The sequence below is a fragment of the Astatotilapia calliptera genome, chromosome 4 (assembly GCF_900246225.1).
Source record: "Astatotilapia calliptera chromosome 4, fAstCal1.2, whole genome shotgun sequence".
Taxonomy (NCBI): Eukaryota; Metazoa; Chordata; class Actinopteri; order Cichliformes; family Cichlidae; genus Astatotilapia; species Astatotilapia calliptera.
The window spans coordinates 11224788-11247846 of NC_039305.1; the positions used below are offsets into that span (position 1 = coordinate 11224788).

Consider the following 23059-nt stretch of genomic DNA (forward strand, 5'->3'; position numbering starts at 1 on the left):
TTTCAGCTCTGTAGGTGGAGTAGACGACCCATATGCTCCAATGCTAAATGCAGATGTCAAAGTTCAGAATTCAGACCAAAGGAAATGATTCCCCATTTATTGCTGTTGGGTTTTTTTTTTTCATGTTTGTTTTGGTTTGGTTTTTGTCACATCTTCACAGAGTTTAACAGACCAAAGGTTTTAATTCAAGATTACAATTATAATTGACAGAAAGAATAGAATTCCTTACAGTGTATTTACATTTAGAAAATTTGCAAAACTGAAAACAATAGACACAATATGTACTGTAAATTTAGCTAGCAAAGGACTATCCTTCAAATGACCCTATAAAGCAGAATCAACATAATTTCTAATAAGAGCTTTTAGCAATACAAATACAATTTTTTTGCTACTTATTTTTTTTACATTTAAATCCCATAATTTACAAGTACATTATTTGCCATTCTTCTTCATGTCTTTCTTTACAGCGCCCTTTCCTTTTCCATGCTGTGCCTTTTCCCTCACCTTTCCAAGTTCTCCTTTCCCCTTTTGTCCTTCTTGAGCAATTCCTTTCTCCAGGTGAGTCTTTTCAGTTGGGGAGAAGGAGTTTACATCTGCACTGATGTGGCTGGTCACAAGCTTCCCCTGTTCATGTGAGCATGTAGGATGTGCTTTACCAGTCGCACCTTTGTTGGGAGATGGTGGCCTGGAGTTGTTTTTTCTGGGACTGGAATGGCTTGGAGAGCAATGCCTGAACTTAACATCTTCCTTCATAACAAGGTTTAAGTCAAAGGACAAGGGCCTGCCACATACTGGACTCAGAGGTATCACAAGGTTGTCCCCTGGGGCTCCAAGAGTTAGATAGACATCTGGAAATGCATCTGGCTCATTGGCATTCTTCTGTTCATTTTCCAGAGAAGAAAAGAGTAGTACTGAAGGCACTTCTTTTATTATGGCAGTACCTTTGGGTAATAAGTTATCTTACAACTTACCTCCTGAGGTGTGAAGCTCACAGATACACTCACTGTTACCTGTAACATGTCACAAGTCACTGAACTCAAACAGTGTTACAGAATCTCTTATCAGCTTTTTTTGTTTTGTTCTGTTTTTTCATTTACTAGGATATCAGCCTTTGTGTTTCTAATTCAGGAGGCTTTCAAAAAGGAGAATCCGTTTGTCCCATACAGAAACATATAATATTTTAGAGAATAAAAATACTGGTAAATTGTTATACTCTACTAATGTGTGTTTACATTACTTGTTATATATTTGTCTACAAACTTGAATGTACTGAAAAAATGGAAAAGTGAAGAATTTACCTTAGCTGGGAAATTAGACTTCTTCTTAAATTCTCCCTTGGGAATAAGTGAAGCAGATTTGGGTAAGGCCTCAGTGGAACCAGGCTTTCCATATGCCATTTGAGGTTGTGAGGCAGGTGTAGGACACTTTTTTGAAGTTGTAGGTGTACATTTAGCCACTGTGATCTGTGGTAGTGGAGAGACCTTACAGAACAGAAATGATGAGAGACCGTTAAACTGGCAAGTGTATTGCAGAAAAACAAATGATCAGTTGCAATTTATTAAAATATAATCAGCAGTAGAATGGTGGAAAAACACTCTTAATTGAGGTTTTTGACAGAGTGGTAACTAAATTTAGAGCCATGAAAGAAATTTTGGTCATGATTATCTAGTTACAGTACTGTAGACAAGCCAAAGGTTACGAGAGATAGCCTAAGGTCTACATAATGGTCATTTACATGGTTGGATATGATGGGTCTCTAAGTATGATAAACTGAGAGAGAGAGAGACATGGTGTCCTGCATGCACTTAACTTCTGTGGGAGTGCATAGAGTTAAAAAAAGTTTAAAAAAAAAATATAGAGTTAAAAAAAATATATATATATATATATATATATATAAATAAAACCACATTTATTACACTTTTCTTAATTTTCACAGTACCAATAATTTAGATGTTGTGTAACTTACTGGGATTTCAGCTGTTGTATGTCGTTGTATGTCTACTTTTCCTTCAGAATTTCCACTTATCCCTGGCAAGGTAGGAAGTGCAACGCGCTGATCATCTAGTCGTTGCGACTGACTGGAGGTGATGATTTTGAAGAACGCCTCTGCTTCTGCACCTATAATGGAGAAATAATTATTCTTGACATTTCAGAGACAAAATACTCATATTCAAGTGCACTGTGCATTTTTCTGACCTATGGGTACTTTATTCAAAGCACTGCCATTGTGTGTAGGTGAGGAAGGTGTGCTTCTGCTGGGTTGTAAAAAGCAGCGTTGCTCTTCCATGCGTCCACTTTGTATTCGACTTATCATTTTAAGGAACTGCTCCTCCTCAGCTGCGGATATTCCCTAAATTTTTTTACAGAAAGATATGTCATAAGAAATGGGACAACTCTCAAAAAGACATAGCAAACAGAGGCTGCCATTAAGCAATCAATACAGCTATGTTATTTCTTTAAAAGACTAGATAATAAAAGTTCTAGTCAATCACTATATAGTTTTTGTGGCTTGCTTAAGAAATATAAAATTACAGGGCAGAAAAAGTATAGGTAAAACAATGTTGAGTGATATGTGGTATGAACATTGACCTGCCCACGCTGTTCAGTTTTGTCACGGTTTAATGAGGCAGACCTCCAAGGAGGTTTACCAGATGTGTGCTGAGCTGATGGGGTACCCAGATTCTGGAAGATGTGGGGTGCAGAACATCTCTGTTCATCCATCCTTGAGCCCTGTGGGTAAAAAGTTTGATTAAAGAAAAACTGATAAATCTATATGTGCAAAAACTTCGTGGATACTTAACAAAGAAACAAAAGCTGTGAATAACTTTTCGCAATGTTACATATAGGGCCAACCTGGACTTTGGAAACCAGATAACACAAGTAGCTTGCATCCGTCTCAGCAGCAGTGGGTGTTAATGTGGTACCTCCATTCTGTATTCCAGGTAGTGAAGGAAGAGACACTCTCTGGTCGTCCAGCCGTCGGCCCTGTGAGTTGGCCAGTAAGCTGAAGAAATTATCAGAATCTGGGCATTGGATGTTAGAGAAAAATAAAATACTTGTTAGCTTCATTGAGAAATGTATGCGCTGTTATATATCAACGTACAAAACAATTTAGAAAAAATATCAAATGCAAAAAAAGAAACAAAGGGAAAATTTCCTGTTTTCTGACCTTGGGGGATTTCACTTTGACTGAAATGGTGCTTAGGTGTGGACTGGGGTGTAGCATTTAGGACACATCGCTGTTCATCCATCCGGCCATGGTGGGAATTACTAATTAAGGTAAAAAGATCTTCCTGTTCAGCTGGAGTCAAGAACTAGATGGGATAATGTGAATTTTGTTAAGTGAATGAATAATACAAAAATATAACACATGCAAAAAGAAATGGGGTGATCTAAAACCTCATTGTATAGTGTCGATGCCGTTTACAATTTCTTTTGGGGGGCTAAAACTGAAAGCGCGGATATACCTGTTTTTGAGGATTTTTATCCTCACTTTTTAGTTGCTTTATGTCTGAACTGGAGCTGAAGGAGGCTGAGCGTAATGGGTTTAAACCGGATTCAGACTGATCCTTGTTTGATGAACACGGTGTCTCTGGGGGTAGGATTTGAGGTAATGAACACCTTTGATCATCCATTCTGGAGCCCTGAAAATAGATTAGGTCAGCATTTTTGATCAATACGTTGACTATAAATACATAAAATAATATGGTTATTAAACTCTTAACTAAAAAGCTACACTTGTAGTTGACAGCTGTGGAAAATCTGCCTCAAATGTTTTAATGTGGCATTCCTGTTAAAACAGACTCAAAGCAGTTAATATCATAATTTCAAGCAGTCAAGTTCCATGCAGCATTTTGATACTTTGTATTAAAAGAGAACAAAGAAAATTCCTTACTTGAACTTTAGAGACCATGTAACACAAGTAGCTTGAATCTCCCATAGCAGTGTCCTTTTCATTTTGTAAGCCTGGTAATGATGGAAGCGACACTCGCTGGTCATCGAGCCGTCGGCTCTGAGTGTCGGCCAACAGATTGAAGAACATTTCAGGATCTGTCACTGGTCAAATACAGCAAATTTTCAATATAAATATTTAATCTGTCAGAACCTGAAACAGTCAGATTCATAAAGGAAGTTTAAAATGATGAATGCAATTTATTAAAATGGCAAGAAATTATTGAATTTTCAGCCATGTTTAACATACTTGCAACAGTTGTTTTCTCTGTGTATCTGGGTGTGCAAGGAGCACTCTTGCTTGGATCCAATGAGCAGCACTGGTCCTCCATGCGTCCACGCTGTCCATAGGCAATCATCTCCATGAACTTTTGCTGTTCAGCAGATGATTCTGACTTTTTGGGTTAAAACAGCATGATAAAGCTTCAATGAATGGGGTGATGTATATGTGATAACAATTATTAAACAAGTCAACATCAACAAATCTAATTGTTACAGCTATCAGAATAACACTGTTATAACTTGTTAACACATTAACAGACCTTTATAGAATTTGAGCGTTCACGTTGAGAAGGAATCTGTAATTGGTCAACTGGAACTGACAGATGCTTCCTGTTTCTATCTGGAGTACTCTCAGTCACTGAGATATGAGGTGCAGAGACATGATGATCATTACGTCCACTTTCCTGAGAAAACAGGTAATAATTGAGAGCTGATGTAATTTAATCATGTTTTACTTGTACAGTGTATCCCTCATCATATTATAGTCATAAGTCTAGTACTTGGTAATTAAATCCAGGCAACGATAAATGCGAGTTGACATATTGTCCCTGTTTATTATCTGAAGTATGGGATGATCTCTCATCTTTTGACCCTGTGGGAAGCAAGAATGAAACAATCAATAATCAGGCCAAAAAAGGGAGATGTATACTGTACTGTGGTATTTTCACTATTCCAACCTGCAGATGTCGTCTCTATTTTAGCAGGACTTAGAGTGCAACACTGTCCGTCCATTCGTCCACGCTGTGAGTAACTCATTATGTCCAGAATCTGCTCTAGTTCTGGGGATTCCTATTCAGTATAGAGATTGTTAAAATTGTTTGAACTGTCAACATTATAGTTTCTCAATATGAATAGTTTTTTCAGACCATCTTGACTCAAGGTCAAATGTGAATCTTAATGTAAAGATAATTCATCCTAATGGCTAATCTTTTTCCAATATCACAATAAAGGTTCTGTAAAGCTAACATTGAACATTAAAAACAAATTAATTATAGTGTATTACATCAATACATGTATCTATTATGAAGAACTAAAAATGATAACACACATTTTTTTTAACTAATTAGAAGAATTAATATATTTCTAAAATCTAAAGAATATAGTCCTCCCTATATAATTAGAACAAGAACATAGAAATCAGTTTTGCACTGACATCTTACCAGCACAGCATCAGAGGGTTTAGATTTTGAATCCATCCCAGCAGCTGCCATCAAAAAAATAACTGAAAAAATATATATAAACCCCAAATGAAAACTAGATGCAAGCAAAGTGTTACAAAAAACTTCTATAAAAGATGAACTATGCATAAATGAAATGATACCGAATGATGCTTCTCTCAGTGTGTACTGGATATGAAGTGGAAGAAGGGTTTTAATAGTTTAGTCCTTAGTATAAACCGATTGCCATTAAGACCTCAGCGTCTGCCCTGTTCTTCATATTGCCATCTGTAATCCCAGATGAAAACATAATCCTCAGAGGGATGATCTTTTTTTCGTGGTAGGTGCGCATGCTCTCCTTTCTGACCTAACACTTTACTTAAGGTTCATGTTTACATTTTAAAGGCCCCACTTTCACTTCACATAGAGCAAGCAAGCAGGCAGGCAGCAGATAGACAAACGGGAATCCTAGAATGGTACTATGACTGTAATCCCAAGGCAAGGGGTTACATGAGGAGCATGTGGGACCTGACAATGAAACAACTAGTAGCTCAGATTTCCAACACGCGAAAGAAGCAACTGCTATCAGAACTAGAGATTTATGTGGTATAACACAATTGATACAGGAAGGGGGAGCCAGGACTTCATCTCCACCCTCCTCAGAAATACTGTAAGCTGCCCATACCTTTAGGCCTCAGAAACTGCCAAGAAAAGACTCGCAGCTTTGGTTAAAAAAAAAAAAAATGTATACCATCAAAGGTGTACGATCCCCAGAAGGGACTAGTCCCCAGTCTACCTGCAGACCAGTAACCTGCCTCAGTACAACATGGAAGCTCCAGTCAGTCATCATAACAGCTAAAATGAAGAGGAACATGGCCCAATACATGAAATCCCAGAAAACACCAGTGTCAAAACACCAGCTACTGCTACCTAGAGCAGTATTTCGAGACCATAAAACCATACTGACCAACCTGTGCACTGTCCAGATTAAGTACAAGGAAGCCTATGACTCAATGCCCCATAGATGAATCTTAGAATGTCTAAAATATCAGATCATCAGGACCCCAAGAGCCTTCATCATGAATTTGATGGGGAATTAGCAATCAACACTAGAGAACAACACTTGCAGCCAATTCTACAAGTCACCATCAAGTGTGGAATTTCTGTTCTGCATAGGTCTGAACCCCCTCAGGCAGATCATTAACATGGATATGGATACAGACTACGGAATGGAGCAATCATCTACCATCTCTTCCACATGGATGACGTCGAACTGTTTACCAGAATATATATCCAAAGCACTCTGTCAGTGCAAACTGTTCTTTGTTTCATCCTGGAATGCCATTCCAACACTCACTAACCTCACTCTCCTACTTCCTGTTGGCCACAGACCCCAAGGGTGCTGGACTTTGGGTGGGGACCTCTCATTATGAGGAGTTTTTATGAGTTGACATCAGTGACATCTATCTCATCCTGAAGCCTGCTTATTATTCCACCTGGGTATCTAATGACCGGTAAGGACTACTCTGCTACTCTGTCTTCTGGAAATTCCACCCCTTCCAGTGTGGATCACCTTTCCTCTCTTTGTGACCCTTCGATCACACTTATATAGTCAAAATGACATCCTGATATCCTTGCTGTGGATCTGGTGAGTTGGATCAGTAAATTGATGTCTCACTTATTCCTAGCATACAGATTAATGTCACCCATGTACATGTTGTTAATGATCACTCCACACCTTAATCATGTATCCGCTCTTAGTGATGAGCTGGCTTAGGGGGTTGAGGCCTATACAGAACAGCAGCAGTTTTTGAAAAAATAAAGTTAAAATTTGCCTATATGGAGAATACTAGCAAACTTTTTAGCATAATATGAACAAACTATAATTTTTTTAACAAAATGAAAATATTATGCATATTGAAGCATACTAAAAGGTCCTATAGAAAAGAAAAAAGACAAATTAAATTCAATATATATTTTTTTATTTTATTGCTCATTTCCATCAACAAATAAACAAGCACCCACTGCTCTAGCGCCCAGCAATATATTAAAGTATCTAGTAAATGTGCAACGGTCATAACACAGCAGTTCTGACATTATTACTGAGATGAATATTTCAAGAAGAGGGTTGAGGGAGAGAGTTACCAAAAAAAATAATTTTAATCTACTTTTAAATCTATATACAATATGTCCTTCAATTGTGTGCAACTACAATATACTTGAATTAAGAGATTTCTATGAGGTGAGAGCTGCTCTTTCTTTGTGACAATTTTTGGAATTTCTGACTAAATAACTAAGCAAGTCAATTACAACAAAATTAAGAATTTAAATATGAATAGAATAATGAAAATATTAATATTGTTTCATTTATTACTTAAATACAATTTCAATCACAGCAGTATACAGAACCCAACTAACAACAAAAGAGCACACTATAATAGAATAGTCACAACTGCTTTCTTACATGACTACATCTAAGATTTCACATCAGAGATGTTAGAGAAGCTAAACAGGACAACAGAAAGACATCAGTTTAAAGGAACAACCAGACTCCTACTGCAGTATTGCTGTCCCGACTTGGGGATTACGGATCAGGATTAGTATCTTTGTCCAGAGTCTTCAAGTCATTGAGGAAGCTGGTTGGAGTTAGGATGTGAGATGATCCTGTCAAGGAAAAAAACAACAACAAAAAACAACAATATTTAAATAGCAGTTCAACAGTCAGGTTCATCAGTCATAACTTCTTAATTAGCAATTGCTTACCAATCAGGACTTCCCATTTCCCATCTGTGGCTCGAGTCACTTCATAAGCACAACGCATCTCAGAGTATGACACCCCACCAATCACAAAAACAATGAGACGAGGGCCAGACCGATACTCCGTTGGAGACTTATTTTTGTGCCAGTGTCCAAAACGTGCACTGCTGTAAAAGAATTTCGAAAATGATTGAGAAACATAAAACTACTACTAAAACTACAGCTCCCTTTCAGCTATTTATTGATTTTCTGACATTTATTATTTCAAACAATAATTAATACAATTGTCATACAATGGCTCATTTTCATACCGTGTTGTCAGGAAATTGACCCTGATGAATAAGTATGAATGTGAAAATACTAACAGAAACTCCTGAGTTTTTTTGTTTGGTTGGTTGGGTTTTTTTTGTTTTGTTGGGGTTTTTTTTTTTTTTTTTTTTGGGGGGGGGGGGGTTTATAGCCAGTCTATATTATTATCAACTTCTCCATTTTAATTCTGCATTTTGCTTAAAAAGTAGAAAAGTACCGGAACACTCCACAGATTATGAGTAAATCTAGATCTACAAGCGTGGTCAGTATTAGCACCATCATTATGATGGGAATTCCCTAGGGATTATAGAGTATTCAAAAATGACTGAAATTTACCCTTTAAACTCTACTTCACTTTGTCAAAAGCTCGGCTCTGATTCATTTAAAAGGTTTTAAGGGGATAAAAGGTTTTATTTTATAAGATTATCTGTCATTTACCCCACTTGTTGCTAAATACAAACTGTTTTGGAAAGAGATCTACCCATCTATCTATCTATATATATTTATTTATTTCTCAGATAGAGGGAGAGCACCGCCCGACCTGACTGCAGTCTGAGTTGTGTTGATGGGTGCTGGTTCAGCGATGAATGGCCACAGCTTTTTGTCCAGTTTGTCTTCTATGGCATTCTGTGATCCAGAAACAGATGTTATAAAAGCTGTGTTGTGAGCAAAGGTGAGCAGGTCTGCCAGTGACATCTGAAACCTCACTTAGGGCTTAATACCTCCATGATGTCCTTGACAGTGGGTGTCCACCTGGAAAGCTGGTATGTGCTTTCTGTACGCTGCTTACGATCTGGCAGTGTTTTCCCAGAATTGCGACCCTGAAAAACAATGTATGTCAAATATTCAGGGTTTTTTTTTAGGTTTTATAAAATTCTCAGTTCCACAGCATGAGACTGTAGCCAAACTTACCCCAGCTATAATATTACAGCCTAGGTTCTGCAGGTTGTAAATAATGTTGCTGTCGGCCTGAATATTTGCATGCTGGATGAGCTTGGCAAGGTTCTCCTCCCCAATGCCTGAATAGACAACCAGGCAATGAAAACACTGTTTGCTATAAGTAACGACAAATAAAGCTTCTCTTCAATGTAACAAGATTAGGACTTAAAAAGATTTAAAATGTTTTGAGATCTTCTTACCCTTCTTCTTGTGAAATATGAACAGCAGTATGATGCGGATTTTGTCAAAGGCATCAATGTCACTATCTAAGAGCACAGGAACAATGCTCTTCATGGCATCTTTCAGTGGTTCCCCTTCTGCATTTGCTCCCATTGCAAGGTCCTGTGGAAGAAAGCCCTAGTTTACGATCAACCTTTACTGAATATCATCAACTTAAGACAGGCAGTTAAGAGAGGTGAATGAAACCACTTTATTCCCCTTTCCCCCAACACACGTTCTCTTTCAGAGCCATGATATTGCCATAAGACTATTGCAACAAGAAAATCTCAGATTGCAAAGTAAATCTCCAGATTTGCATTTGTAATCAGGTACGTTATGTCAACATAAAGCTAAATATTGGGTACACTAGCTATATGTAGCTTTGAGATTTCCCCTTTTTTGCAATCCTCCAATAAATGGTCACTTGGAACTGTGTAACTGCCTTAAATAATTTTGCTAACCTTACATGAATTTGGACTAAACTTCATTAAAGCCAGCAGCAAAACTTTGCGAGCAACTGAAAGATTATTTTATTTGCAACATTACACACACATTTGTAATGGGCTTCCAAACAATGTAGAACAAATGACAGCTGACAGAGAGCTGTTGCCATTTGGATCATACTGCACATCTTAAGAGCCAAAGCATGCCCAATGGATTAAAGAGACAGCTTTCAGACATGCTGACAATCCATTAGGGCAGTTGAGCGATTTACTCATAAAAAAGGCCCCATTAACACTTGCACCTCATAATGCCACAGCCATGCATAGCTTATCATTTCTCATGTGCTTGTCACTCATCTGATACTGGACTAGATATGGCCAAACATTTCCCCTCAGGAACACAAGGCATGTCTGGCACATATAACTAAAACACTGGGGTTTGGCTCCAGTTTGGATTGTGGCTTTTTTCCCAGGTCTTGCTGGTGGAAGAACTTCTACTGTACCAAGTGGTACATCTGTGTTATTACATGCCTTTAAGCTTACAGTAAGCTCACAGATCTACGATGATTTACGCTGCTGATGTGTAGTTTAAAGCGTTTTATGAAATATTATTATTTTTTAGTTAACAAATAAAAATATCAACAGACCAGAAGCAAAGAAGCACAGGAATTACAAAGATACATTTCAGGTCACTGAATGTGATGAGTCAATGTAGTTATTCCATGTCAGGCATTTTGTTTAGACAGTCTGTGTCAGTGTATTGCATTGTGCTATTTGACCATATGTGGCAGAAATGTGACAACCTAATAGACTTTTATTGCATTATAATTAATATTTGAAAACTATTAGGTTCAATAGTCCTCAAAGATAATAATTTTGATTACATTTTTTAAGTAGACATACATGATAACAAAAGCCAAAAACTGAACTGGACTTTCAAAGTGTAATTTACCAACAAAAAAAAAAAAAAAAAAAAAAAAAACACTATGGTGACTGCTGCAAGTCAAACATTTTATTACAAAAAATTATGTTGTGCACAAGGCTACTAACCTGCTCCACTTCACAAAGTTTATCAAGTGAGGCCTTGAATTTCTTCATACAAGCTTCAGCTAGGTGTAAGTGAGTGGAGTACTGCAAAAAAAATTACATTAAAATACATTACTAATTACTTTAACATATGGCATCATATTTTTATTTAAAAAAAATTAAACATAATTAAGACTGACAACTCTGATATAAGAAAAAAACGTTTTCTAGGAAGTCTTGTCATAATGGTCAGATTATAACTAGAATTTGGGCCAACTAAACTTTAGCTGGCCCAGCTAATGCTTAATTAGGCAAAACAACCATGGTCTAAATTGTATCTAATTTATCATCACAAATGTATCCTAATATGCTTCAAAAACATTTCCCTATTTTTAAGTAAAGGTCTAAATAAACTGAACAGACAGCGCTTTTGGATTAGATAAATTAAAACAAACAAATAATGATAAGAAGTTACATAAGGGTTTGTTTGTTTGTTTGTTAGTTAATGTAACTCACCATGCTCAGCTCCTTCTGATACTGTGGCATCTTCTTTAACATCTGAGACAGATCTTTGATATTGGCCTGAAAAGAGAAACATTTTCCCCAAAGTTCCATCATAACACAAAAACAATACTCAGGGTCTACCGTGGACTTTTCAAACACCTGAAAAGATAATGCACATAACACTCACATTGTCAGTGCACATCCTCTTGCTCTCACAAAATGTGCGAAGAAGCTCTGTCACCTTCCTACAAGAATCAAATGAGAAAATTAGTAGACACCTAACGCAGGAAAACTTTGACTGAATTACAATGACTCCACAATCAAGTTGTAGCAGTCGTAGAAATGTTACTGTGACAAAACTTACTTGGTGACATCAGCGATGTGCATGTGTCTGAGCTGAACCCAGAGTTCATCATCTTCATCCAGTAAGACGTCTTTCTCTTTTGAGTTCCCAATGCCGGTTGTCTGATAACTTTAATATCCAAAAATAAATTTAAAAAAATGTTTAAAAGTCCACAAATGGAGGGACTGGTATACCAAAGACACCACACCAAACAGACAGAGCAATATAAAAATATAAAGGTAGTCCCTTACGTATAGATGTCCTGTTTGATGTCTAGCAAATCATAAGCCATTGCTTGGAAGGTCAACTCATGAAGAACAGGTGAGACGGGATCAAACCCACGGTCAACAATGATTAGCTGTGATCGCGCCTTATCTGGACCCTAAAAATAATACAAATTAAGGATATCATCCAGTACTTTTGAAATATATGATTTAATTTAAAGATTCATTAAAAGAGACTGGCTGAAAGTACACATTAACTGTTGCAATGCCATGCAATGAAATCAATTAATTATCAATTATTATAATTTAGCATCACAGCTAGATGTAGAAAAAAGAAAAAAAAGAAATACGTACAGCATAGTATGATAAAGCACCTGACATGCATAGACGCAAAAAGGGAACAGTAATACATGCCTTTAAGACTCATCTCAGGAGCAAGGAAATGTCAGCTAAGAAAAACAGAAAAGAAGGGAAAAAAGGACAGGTCCAGCAAAGGATGAGAAAATAATCATCAGGAAATAAATCCCAGAAACCAAAGAAATATTCACAACCTGTTAAGCTGAAGAGCTGCAGAATCCCAACAGAGGTTTATTCTCTTACATGAGAAAGATGATTTAGCAGGAAAGAAAAGCAGTGTAAACATTTTGTTCACCATTTTTTTAAGATTTGAAATTACACAGCAGAGAATGTGAGAAATCGAGTGGTTGAAGACCAAAGTATTTCCTACCTCTCCCATGGTTGGGTTTTCAGCTTTGTGAGCAATGAGGCGCTGATAGACCTCTTCAGCCAGTCTAGCATTTTCCTCAGGTCCCCTAAAAACAAAGTAGAATACAACTTTAAAATCAGCATAATACATTCAGTGGGAAAAGATTTATTTGTTTAAATCTATCTCTCTTCTCATGAAGGGGCCCATACTTGCGATAACGAACTGCAGGGTACTCTTTGAGAGTGTCACACAGGGTCGCAATCTGCTCTGCCACATTTTCCATCATTTTATCTCTTGTTTCATTTGCCTTTGAACTGTAGAAGGAGTACAAGGATTTTGGGTCATCCAGTGAGAAAACCTACGGGGACAAGAGAAACTGTGAAAGGTATTGCCTGTCACAATAAACCGACAGACAATATTACTATAACTGATTGCAGCTCGGGAAAACGTTTGTCTTTTTGCCATACAATTAAATGATTAACTGTCAAATAAGTTTTGTCCAAAACCAAAAACATTTCTAATGAAATGTCCAAAGACAATTTGGACTCAATGAAATATAAGAATTTTACCCACCTGCGACTCATATGGAAGAAAAGCAACATTGATCTCTTTTAAAGTCTTGATAAATTTTGAAACTTTGGCTCTTCCAATATCAGCAAAGAGAGGATCTGGACAAGCTAAACAAGGCAAAAAAAAAAAAAAAATGAATTAATGTCAGTTTTAGCGTTTTACACTGAAGTCTGGAAAAAAAAATACATTTCTCATATTTATAGTTCCACTCTTACTGTCAGTGAAGAAGATGTGTGCTGCCTTGTATGTAAAGGCTGCATCTTTGAAATCATCAATGAGACCATGAACCGACTGTAATTGAAAACATATTCATCTTTAAAATATTATGCACATAGTTATCTTTAAAATATTATGCACATAGTTATCTTTAAAATATTATGCACATAGTTATCTTTAAAATATTATGCACATGAGAACAATCTTGAAGATATGGCAACATTAAAAGACGGAACTCTTTTGAACCTTTGCAGATGGGGTGATTAAATAAATGGCCTCCAAACTGGAGATGGGTTCTCTGCGTTTATTGATGTCCTCCACAACTGAAAAACAGAAAAGACAATATGATAATTTAATGTCATTTAAACGCAGAAAATGAATTAAGTTGGCACATTTTACTCTTCAACAGCTAAAGGTTTGATCTCTCATTTATTTAAAAAACGAAACTAAAAACTATGAATTATATCCATACTTACTGGTCACCCCCTCCGCCAAAATGTCAGACATCTTGCAACAAGAGGACAGAATTCTTGTGGTCATGTGATCCACAATAAGAACCTAAACAAAGGCCACACAGTGGTAATAAATTCAGTGCAACAAAAATCAAAAGAATTTCTTCTTTTGTATCTACCGTTACCTTCCATTCTCCATCCTTTTTCACACTCTTGATCACACCACTGATGATTTCTGTAGATGAAAAGATAATTTTGTGATGCAAGAACCCATAACCTCATAACAAAAACAAGCTAAAACGGGTCACAAGTGGAGTAAATTTAGCAACAATAATAATAAAAAAATACTTTATGAAACATTCATATAGTCAAAATGCTCTAGATTGTTGTTGCAGCATTCATTAGTAATTTGAGCTTTTCATGAAATGTAGCTTACTGAATAGTTTCCAAAGAATTTGTGTGACTTATAAAACAACAACAAAAGTCAAAGGTCAGCTCTACTGTCAAAAATTAAAAAAACAGGAACCCTTTTTAAACATATTTAACACTTGCAGTAACAAACTTGCTTGGGTGCAACTTCCTGGTCTTATATAGACAGAAGCACAATTGTTCCAATGACGTCCTAAGCACAACAGCTAAGGTGTGGTACGTGTGTTAAAACAAACAGCCAAATAGTCTCCTGCAGTGGGCCACTGTTCCCAAAAGAAGTTTTCATTGAATCACACAATAATTAACTAGGGTACAGAAGAAAGCAGTGTGGTAGGAAACATCAAAAGTTGAACTGCACCAATATGATGTCTTCACTTCCTTGTTAAACCACGATTTGAACCTGATTAAAAACATAGATTCTGCTCCCTAAGACATATGACTCACTGTTTTCACAGTAATAGCTGACATAAATAGCTTGTTATGGGAGTTCATAAAAAAAAAAGTGTTCTTTATTCCGAGTTAGCCATCACTGTAATCACTATTTTATGATTGCTGTATAAATCCTGGTAAGGTTCCTGGTATTATGGTGGCTACTGAATATATGTGTATTATGGTTCAGGGCTTTTGAGAGAAAGAAATGGGAAGGGAAAAAAAAAAAAGATTTCTTTTTTTGCACCAAGTGTGACCTTCATCACTAACTAATGATTTTCCAGGTCGCTCATACAGGGAACTGGAAAAGATTATACTTTCGAAGAGTTTTGTTAAATCTAAAAAAAAAATTTAAAAAAAAAAAAAAAAAAACCCAGTTTGCAAGGAAACTTCCTTATTGGGATTTATTGTCTCACTGCTCTAAATACAATATTGAATATGAGATTTTATTTGATATTTTTGGCATACTCCAAATAGGTTAAGTCATCTTGTATGGACAACGTTTTCAGCTAATAATAGCAGATAGTAAATTACAAATCATACCGCTTTGTAATGGTATGTTTGTTTTTTATTTTTCAGACTTCTTAAAAGAAGTGAAAATGTGAGATGAAGGAACATAAGCCCAAATTTAATGCTTCTAAAGTCTAGCAGAAGCAATTAGCATATAATTACAAATAAGCATTACTAGATGAGCCTTGTGAATACGTAATGTTTTAACCCCGGCATGCGTTTTTGGGTTTTTTTTTTTTGGTTTTTTTACTTTCAACGCAATGTACTACAAGTTATTGTGTAACAAAAGTTGTGACTTCCTGACGTTTTACAGCCTAAATGTCCAGGATGATTTAACAGATCACAAGCGAAGTTACTAGACTTCCCTTTCAGATTAGCTAGCCTGGGTTAGCCTATAACTTGGACTGTCACAACATTTTCAATCCCTAACGTCGCGACTTTTAACTTTCAAGTGTGGCTAATGTCACAAAACACATGAAACTTCAGCAAATTAAGCAAATACTGCTATCACTACGTGTAACACTATTATTTTATATATATATATATATGACTTTTTAAATGATGACATCGGTTCCTTCGGCAACGTTAGCATATATATTAGGAGTGAAGCAGGAAGAGTTGGTGAACCGTCATCCACAACACGATTTTTTTTAATAAATTGAACGTCAGTTCATCAAGTTACAGCGATAAAGGTTACAATAAAGTACTTTTTTTTAACTGTAATAAACTGCTACAGTGAGATTAGATACAATAAATACGTCACTTACTTTCTCCGACTACAGCTTTCAGCCCAATCGGTGCCATCTTGACAGCAGTGTTCTAGAGAGTTGGTCACTTCCTTGTGGTCTAAGCAAAGCTTCGAAGCATTTGAAAGCTAAATACTGCCCCCTACTGTCAAATATATCACCATTACAAGAGTCTCGTGCTTTGGACTTTTTATTTGCCCCGGTCTTATGGAACAACCTTCCTGTTGCTATTCGGGCCTCTGACTCTATGCCACTGTTTAAATTACGGCTGAAGACTTATTTGTTTAATCTTGCCTTTCCACCTAGTTAACGCTTGGTGTGCGTTGGTACATTTTTATCCGTTATGCTTGTGAACTACTTTTATATCTTATGATTGTCAAGGTTTTTATAATTGATACGTGCCAGGTCCTTTCTCTTTTCCCTCCCATCTCCCTTTTCCTATTTTATTTTTGTCAAGCACCTTGGTATACCCTTGGTTTTTTAGTGTGCTTTATAAATAAAGTTTATTATTATTATTATTATTTAAGTTTTTGATTTAAATAACAAACATGTAGAAGTATCCTAGACTGCATTAATGAGTTATTTTCGCCTTAAACAACTGGACACAATGAAATTAGTAAGCCTTTCTATGGTCGTTTTGATTGGTTCAAGTGTAGGCTACATCCATATATCACCGCTTGGCTTCTGTCATTTACATCTATTATCATAAAATGAATAGCACTTACCTGCTTGTTACATCATAAAACAGAGAGCTTAAATATGGCTTCAGAAGTGAATGACAGTTGTAAAAGATAAACAGTAGTAAGAAAGAAATTCACACTCTCTCTCACCAGTGGCCCAGGAGACAGCCATGAGGGATCCAGCTGGCTGTATTGTACTGCCAAATATATTTGAGGATATGAGCTGACAAGCCAAGGGGAAAATCTGTCAGCACTTCAACACCATTGATAAAAAGTTTAGCTGTTGGCTCTCTCAGATGTAAATATTTATACTTAGAAGATTATATTTCCATTTGGTACGACTCCTTCAAAATGATTAATGATTTCAAATCTTCAGGATGTGGGAACAAGTCTCACCTCTTAAAACAAGTAGTATGAAAAGTTGGGCAGCACATTCATTCAAGGAGATATGGTTTAGTAGAGTATCAAGCCTTTACTGAAGGTGTACAAACTCTAAGTGTTGCAAATGAAGCAGTTATTAGCCATTATTAGTGTAATTTTGTTTAAAACATGTCCTACGTTTTGCATAATATGAGATGCACTTTCATATAACATCACTGTCGTTCATTCAGTAAATAAAAGCTTTTGCTTTAATAAATAAAACATTAAAAAAAAAACATAATTATATGGTTTGCTAAGTATATGAATAATCAAATAATCAAGCAAATTCTTCCCCACAGTGATACATGGAAAATGCACTTACAAAATATGACATAAGTTAATCATCATTATTAAAAATACCCAACTAGCATCATTCATTCAAACAGAAAGCACATCAAGTTGTGCTAACTGGAAAACAATTGGTTTATTCTGTTAATTATTTTAGAGGAGTTTGTGGAGAACTGATTAATAGTTAGTTTTTATTTCTGTTAATCTGAAGCACCATTATCTAGAATACAATGCTGCAATACACTACAATATAAGTAATAGGACAAGGTAAAAACAATTTAGGCACTGCACCTTGCAAATAGATAATAATAAACTAGATTCAATCTGATGTGCAGCTCAGTATTTATTTTAAGGCAATGTAAAAACAACAGCTAAGAAAACAATTGTACCATTTGAAAAACCATGTGGGGAAAAAAAAAGTTGCACACAAATGAAAGCACAATAAACTTATTAGGCATAAATAATTATTACCCAGCGCATCTTTGGGAAGAGTTAATCTAGCAGAAATTTCCAACATGAAATGGGCATACTCCAGTCCAACTTTTTTCCTTGGGCCTCAAAATCACTGCCAGACAGTTGGTATCATTGGTAAAGGGTGGAAAATCATTTTCTTCAACATGTAATTTTCAGTTCTCAGATTCTAGAGGAATATTTTTTAATAGCCGCTGCTCCTTACGAACACGCATTCGCTCTTTGAAGTCCTCCAACTCTTTTCTCTGAAAACAGATATATAGAACAACCACAATCAAATAATGTGCTGTTTAGCAGTAACTCAGCAGTCTTTATGAAAATACTGTTCTTTTTGAACAGGTCAAAGACATTGAGCTATTGACAGACAAGTCAAAATTTACAACTCCCCTATTCTTTTATGAACAGTCCATAAACATCTGGGAACTGAGGACAATAGGTATTCAAATTTTTTAGAAGACTGCTATGTTATGGGATGATATAAGATTCTAGCTGCTCAACAGTCCTGTCTGTCATATGTTTTTGGTTGATGTCGTGCCAAATGTTTTCATTAATGCACCCCTGAACCATTAGAGATAAAGGTTTTTGAACTGAGCAGTGATAAAAAGCTGGATAGCTCCTCTCCTCCTAATAACAAAGAACATTGTGTCCATGTTTTCCAAAAAAGAATTTCAAATTTCAATTTGTTCCACCACATAACAGTTTTCCACTTTGCTCAAGTTCATTTTAAATAAGGATTGACTCAGAGAAGACAGCAGTGTTTCTGGATCAAGTTGCTTCTTCTTTGCAATATAGCACTTTAACATGCAATTATGAATGGTGTGGTGAACTGTATTCATGAGCCTTTGCAGCAATTTTCATGTCAGAATCCTCCCTATTTTTAACACAGTCCCACCTCATGGCCTGGAGATCATGAGCATCCAAGACTGATTTCTGCCAATGTCCCTTGTTCACAGAGATTTCTCCAGATTCTTTGACACTTTTGGTGATATTATGTACTAAATATGACAAAGTCTTTTCAATTCTAAATTAAGGACGATTATTTCAACATTATTGATCCACAAATTTTAAATGCAGTTTTTTGAAGATTAGTGAAACTCTGCCCATCTTTACCTCCCTTTTTAAAATGTCTTTTTTTATGTTTACACACAGCACACACACACATCATGTTATTCACCTTTTGCCAATTTACCAAACTGGTTGCAAAATGTTCCTCCACCTGCTTCTTTTTATTACCACTTACCTTTTGAATTTAATGGCATGTTGCTGCCATTAAATTCAAAATAAGCTAATATTTTTCATGAAACAGTAAAACATTTCAGTTTAAATATTTGACAGTTTTCTATGTTCTACTGTAAATAAAATATGGTTTTGAAATCTGCAAATTATTCTATTCAATTTTATTTAGATTTTAAACAATGCCCAAAGTTATTTTGTTTGCTCTTCATCTAAGTCACAACTATTGATGAATACAGATTTGACTAGGAAGAGAAACACATTTCATGTCTTTATTAAACACACCGAGTCATCATTAGTCCATGCTGGAAATAAAATATTTGAATGTCTGCGCTAGAGTACATGTGTTTATGGCATTATTGAGATACTCCTCCTTATAAATAAAAGCACAAAGTCTAATTACTGACAAAGCCTTTCCCTTCTCGAGAAGGACTGGTTGGTGTGACTTGATGATAAAACCTTTCACAGGGTCCTAGAAAAAACTTTACAGATACACAAAGCTGGGAAAGACTACAAAGCATTCCTTAAGAAGAGGGTATTTGCCAGCCAATACACACTCCATACAAATTCTGGATTCCAGTTCATTCTAACAGTGGGTCTTGGTCAAAGATCACAACATACAAACCTGATAGAAGTGAAAAAACCCACAGAGGCACAGCAAAATACGCACGGACATCAATACAAGATGGGGTTTTTTCGCCACTGAGGTTCTACAAGTTACTAAATTCAACAATTAACGTCGTTTTTTCCAGCCTGCACTGTGAGTGATTCCTAAAGGTACTCAATGCAGATAAGAAAAATACAACCCTTGATTTGTGTTGATCGCAACTAACTTGTGTGCATTTTTCTTACCTGCGATTCCTCGTCGGGGGGGAAGATTTCCCTCTGTATACCACAAAAATAGACAACATGGCACAGAGAAAGATGCAAAAATTGTTACTACAAGAATAATTATCTAGAGAAGACCGATACATAAAATAAATTTCTAACCTTTCTCTTCACTATATACTCTTCAAAGTACTCTGCTTGATTTGAGATCCAAAACATGGTCACAGGAAAGGAGAGATACAGCATCATCTGTGCAAAACAAATTACACGCATCGGTTTTTAACATAGAGTAGAAAACTGTACCTCTGCTAGCATAATGAAAATGGCTAACTAGAGCGAAAACTAAACCCTAGAAAGTCGAAAGGTCTCAGAATGTAGGGAAAATATACATGTCCACGGCCTTAGTATAAAATAAATACTTACTCGAAATACCTCTATTTTAACACCCATTTTCACAGTGAACAAGCAACCTTATACAAACTCCTACTATAAGCAAAGACCTTCAAACTACTTCCGGGTTACGTCTAGCGCAAGAAAACTATGGCGCATGCGTTGGTGGTTGTGAGAAAAGATTTTTAATAGATAAAAATTGAATGTGTCACTAAATCTGCTGCAATATACTACACAGTACACATTTTGGCTCCTCGATCAAATCAAATTTGTTTCAGACAAACACTTTTACATCGCACTAATGTTTGGATTATGGCATTATAAACCGAGGTTGTCCACAGAGGGGCTCCAAAACCACCGATTCTGTCCAAATGTAGTTGATCGGTCCTTTCTGAGTAATATTTGCAAGCGGATATTTCAGATAACTTTATTTGGTCCGACCTGAATGGTGACTGCAATTCTGTAACTTTGATATAATCTTTTAAGTAATTTCAGAACCAACGAGTGCACGCTAAGCACCATACTTTGGTATAGTTATGTTTATTATAGCTTCAGTCCTTAACGTGATGTATTCCTTCATCACCTGTCCCAGCTACCATAGGGGGAGGGGGACGGTACACCCCGGACAGGTCGCCAGTCTGCCACAGGGATAACACAGACAACCATTCTATGGACAATTTAGAATTACCAATTAACCTAACCCCACTAACTGCATGTCTTTGGAATGTGGGAAGCCTGAGTGCCCGGAGAGAACCCACGCAAACACAGGGAAAACATGCAAACTCCATACAGAAAGGCCCTGGCCTGATGATACAATCAAACTCAGTACCTCCTTGTCAGGCAACAGCGCTAATCACTGCGCCACCGTGCACTTATACTCTTACCTGTTTATTTTTTGCTCTCCCTCATTTTGTATGAGAAAAGGGACAGAGGTCCTTTTAAATGCTTGAGCACCCCTAAAAAGTGTCTAAACTCACCAATATATTCCTTCAAATGCAAAAACTCAGTTGATGCCTTCTTTTCCCCAAAGCTTTATTTCGAATCTTGAAGAAACTGAGAAAGGTAACAGAATAGCTATGTGTTGTAAATACATACAAATCGATCACAGTTACAGAAGGAGGAGAAAAAAATAGAAGAAATATTTCAGTAACATTTAATTGCAGTTTCATCCCTTCACTTGAATGCAAAGTTGCCGCTTTTTAAACTTTTAAGTAACCAAGAAAGGTGATGCAAAAAAAAAAAAAAATACAAACAAATAACTGAGTTAGATCAAGATAATAAAATATCAATAATAGTAATTTTAAAAAAAGAAAATCTTCTTTTGTCAGTGTGGAACAAATCAAGAGGTCAGCAACATGTTTGTCTCAATAATCATAGCGGGCAAATATAAAATTACTATAGAAAAGAGAATACCATATGAAACATTAAAAAAAAAATTATAACATTATACACCTTTCCAGAACCCTTATGTAAAAATAACAAGACCAAGGAACACGTTTCACGAGATTTTCATTCTTTAATTTTTGAAAGAAATTGTTAACTGGACAGAATCTATGGATCCGCTTAAATGAGACTTTGAATTAACTTTCTAACTTTGTTAGAAAGATCTTTTCGTTTGTTTAAATCAATATAATAACAGACTGTTGCTGTATTGGGCAACAAGTTTTCCGGCAACTTACTTGCCGGAAAAACAAACGTTATGAATGCCATCTGCACAGGGTAAGAAGACAACAGACGAGAGCTCCTCATTTGACGCTGAAGTTGCAGTCCGCGACATTTGTGACGCGCTCTCTACGTCCTCAACCAAAGACCTACGCGTGACGTCATCAACAACGAGAGGTGTTCAGGTTCCTCGGAAAGAAAGATCCCGCGCGCCCTAGCAACCTGAGAAACACAGGTAAAGGCTCTTGTTTAAAACGTTGTTGTGCCAGTCATGTTGTCTGTGTAAACCGAATGAATAACCTGCAAAAGAAACGGTAACAGCGGCGGAAAGGCCTAAGGGAGCGCACTGATGACCGGCGCCCACTGAGACCATTCTCTTGCACGGCGGCCTGTTTTTGGTAGCTAGCTTGCTGCTAAAGCTAGTTGGTGGTTGTGGATCAAAAGACACAATAACCGCACCTACAATGTGTGTGTACATGACACTCATTGTCTGTCTCACTCAATGTTAGCCACAACTACGCTAAAATAGTTAAATAAGTGATGATGCGATCATCATGTTTGGCATCTATTGCCAGTTTGCTCGTCGACTGTCTTGTGTTGTGGGAGACGGTGACGCCGTCACGGTGATGATGGCGCACACTGGAGCTTTTTTTTTTTTGCTGGGAATGCAGTCAGTTGAGCGTGTAACAAAAAAACACAATCCTTATGTGCATTTTCCAAAGCGGTGCTGTCATAATTTCGGAAATCAAACGCCTTCATCTTCGTCTTGTTTTCTGTTCTGCTGTGCATGGTACCGACGTCCATTACGAAACCCAGGCAGTAATCTATGCCCTGTGGCCTAACTTTAAGATCTTGGCTCCTCGACGATTGTTGCT

General features: G+C 36.6%; 3 protein-coding genes across 5 annotated transcripts; all 3 read right to left on the reverse strand.

The window, feature by feature from the left end:
* Nucleotides 1–5: 5 nt before the first annotated feature.
* LOC113020573 (uncharacterized) lies at nt 6–7275 on the reverse strand. Of its 2 annotated transcripts, XM_026164652.1 has the most exons (16): nt 5555–7275; nt 5394–5455; nt 4911–5022; nt 4734–4825; nt 4494–4637; nt 4202–4346; nt 3896–4056; nt 3468–3644; nt 3170–3314; nt 2854–3023; nt 2590–2730; nt 2197–2350; nt 1967–2118; nt 1299–1481; nt 972–1010; nt 6–879 (listed from the first exon to the last, which is right to left on the reverse strand). In XM_026164652.1, the coding sequence occupies exons 2-16, from the start codon at nt 5442–5444 to the stop codon at nt 433–435; spliced, it is 2313 nt and encodes a 770-aa protein (XP_026020437.1). In that variant the 5' UTR covers nt 5445–5455; nt 5555–7275; the 3' UTR covers nt 6–432. The 2 variants fall into 2 exon arrangements, with proteins under 2 accessions (XP_026020437.1, XP_026020436.1); XM_026164651.1 differs by having other exon boundaries at nt 5394–7275.
* Nucleotides 7276–7355: 80 nt separating this feature from the next.
* Nucleotides 7356–16363, reverse strand: stxbp2 (syntaxin binding protein 2). Of its 2 annotated transcripts, none has more exons than XM_026164661.1 (19): nt 16234–16363; nt 14284–14333; nt 14123–14204; nt 13893–13969; nt 13646–13721; nt 13434–13537; nt 13070–13218; nt 12882–12966; nt 12182–12312; nt 11952–12059; nt 11775–11832; nt 11600–11665; nt 11108–11188; nt 9596–9737; nt 9369–9475; nt 9179–9277; nt 8998–9083; nt 8154–8311; nt 7356–8054 (listed from the first exon to the last, which is right to left on the reverse strand). In XM_026164661.1, exons 1-19 carry the CDS (start codon nt 16268–16270, stop codon nt 7975–7977), a joined length of 1776 nt encoding a protein of 591 aa, XP_026020446.1. In that variant the 5' UTR covers nt 16271–16363; the 3' UTR covers nt 7356–7974. The 2 variants fall into 2 exon arrangements, with proteins under 2 accessions (XP_026020446.1, XP_026020445.1); XM_026164660.1 differs by having other exon boundaries at nt 8154–8314; nt 16234–16362.
* Nucleotides 16364–17349: 986 nt separating this feature from the next.
* Nucleotides 17350–20665, reverse strand: pet100 (PET100 cytochrome c oxidase chaperone). The gene is made up of 4 exons (XM_026164691.1): nt 20556–20665; nt 20295–20381; nt 20157–20189; nt 17350–18316 (listed from the first exon to the last, which is right to left on the reverse strand). Exons 1-4 carry the CDS (start codon nt 20580–20582, stop codon nt 18227–18229), a joined length of 237 nt encoding a protein of 78 aa, XP_026020476.1. The 5' UTR covers nt 20583–20665; the 3' UTR covers nt 17350–18226.
* Nucleotides 20666–23059: the final 2394 nt, after the last annotated feature.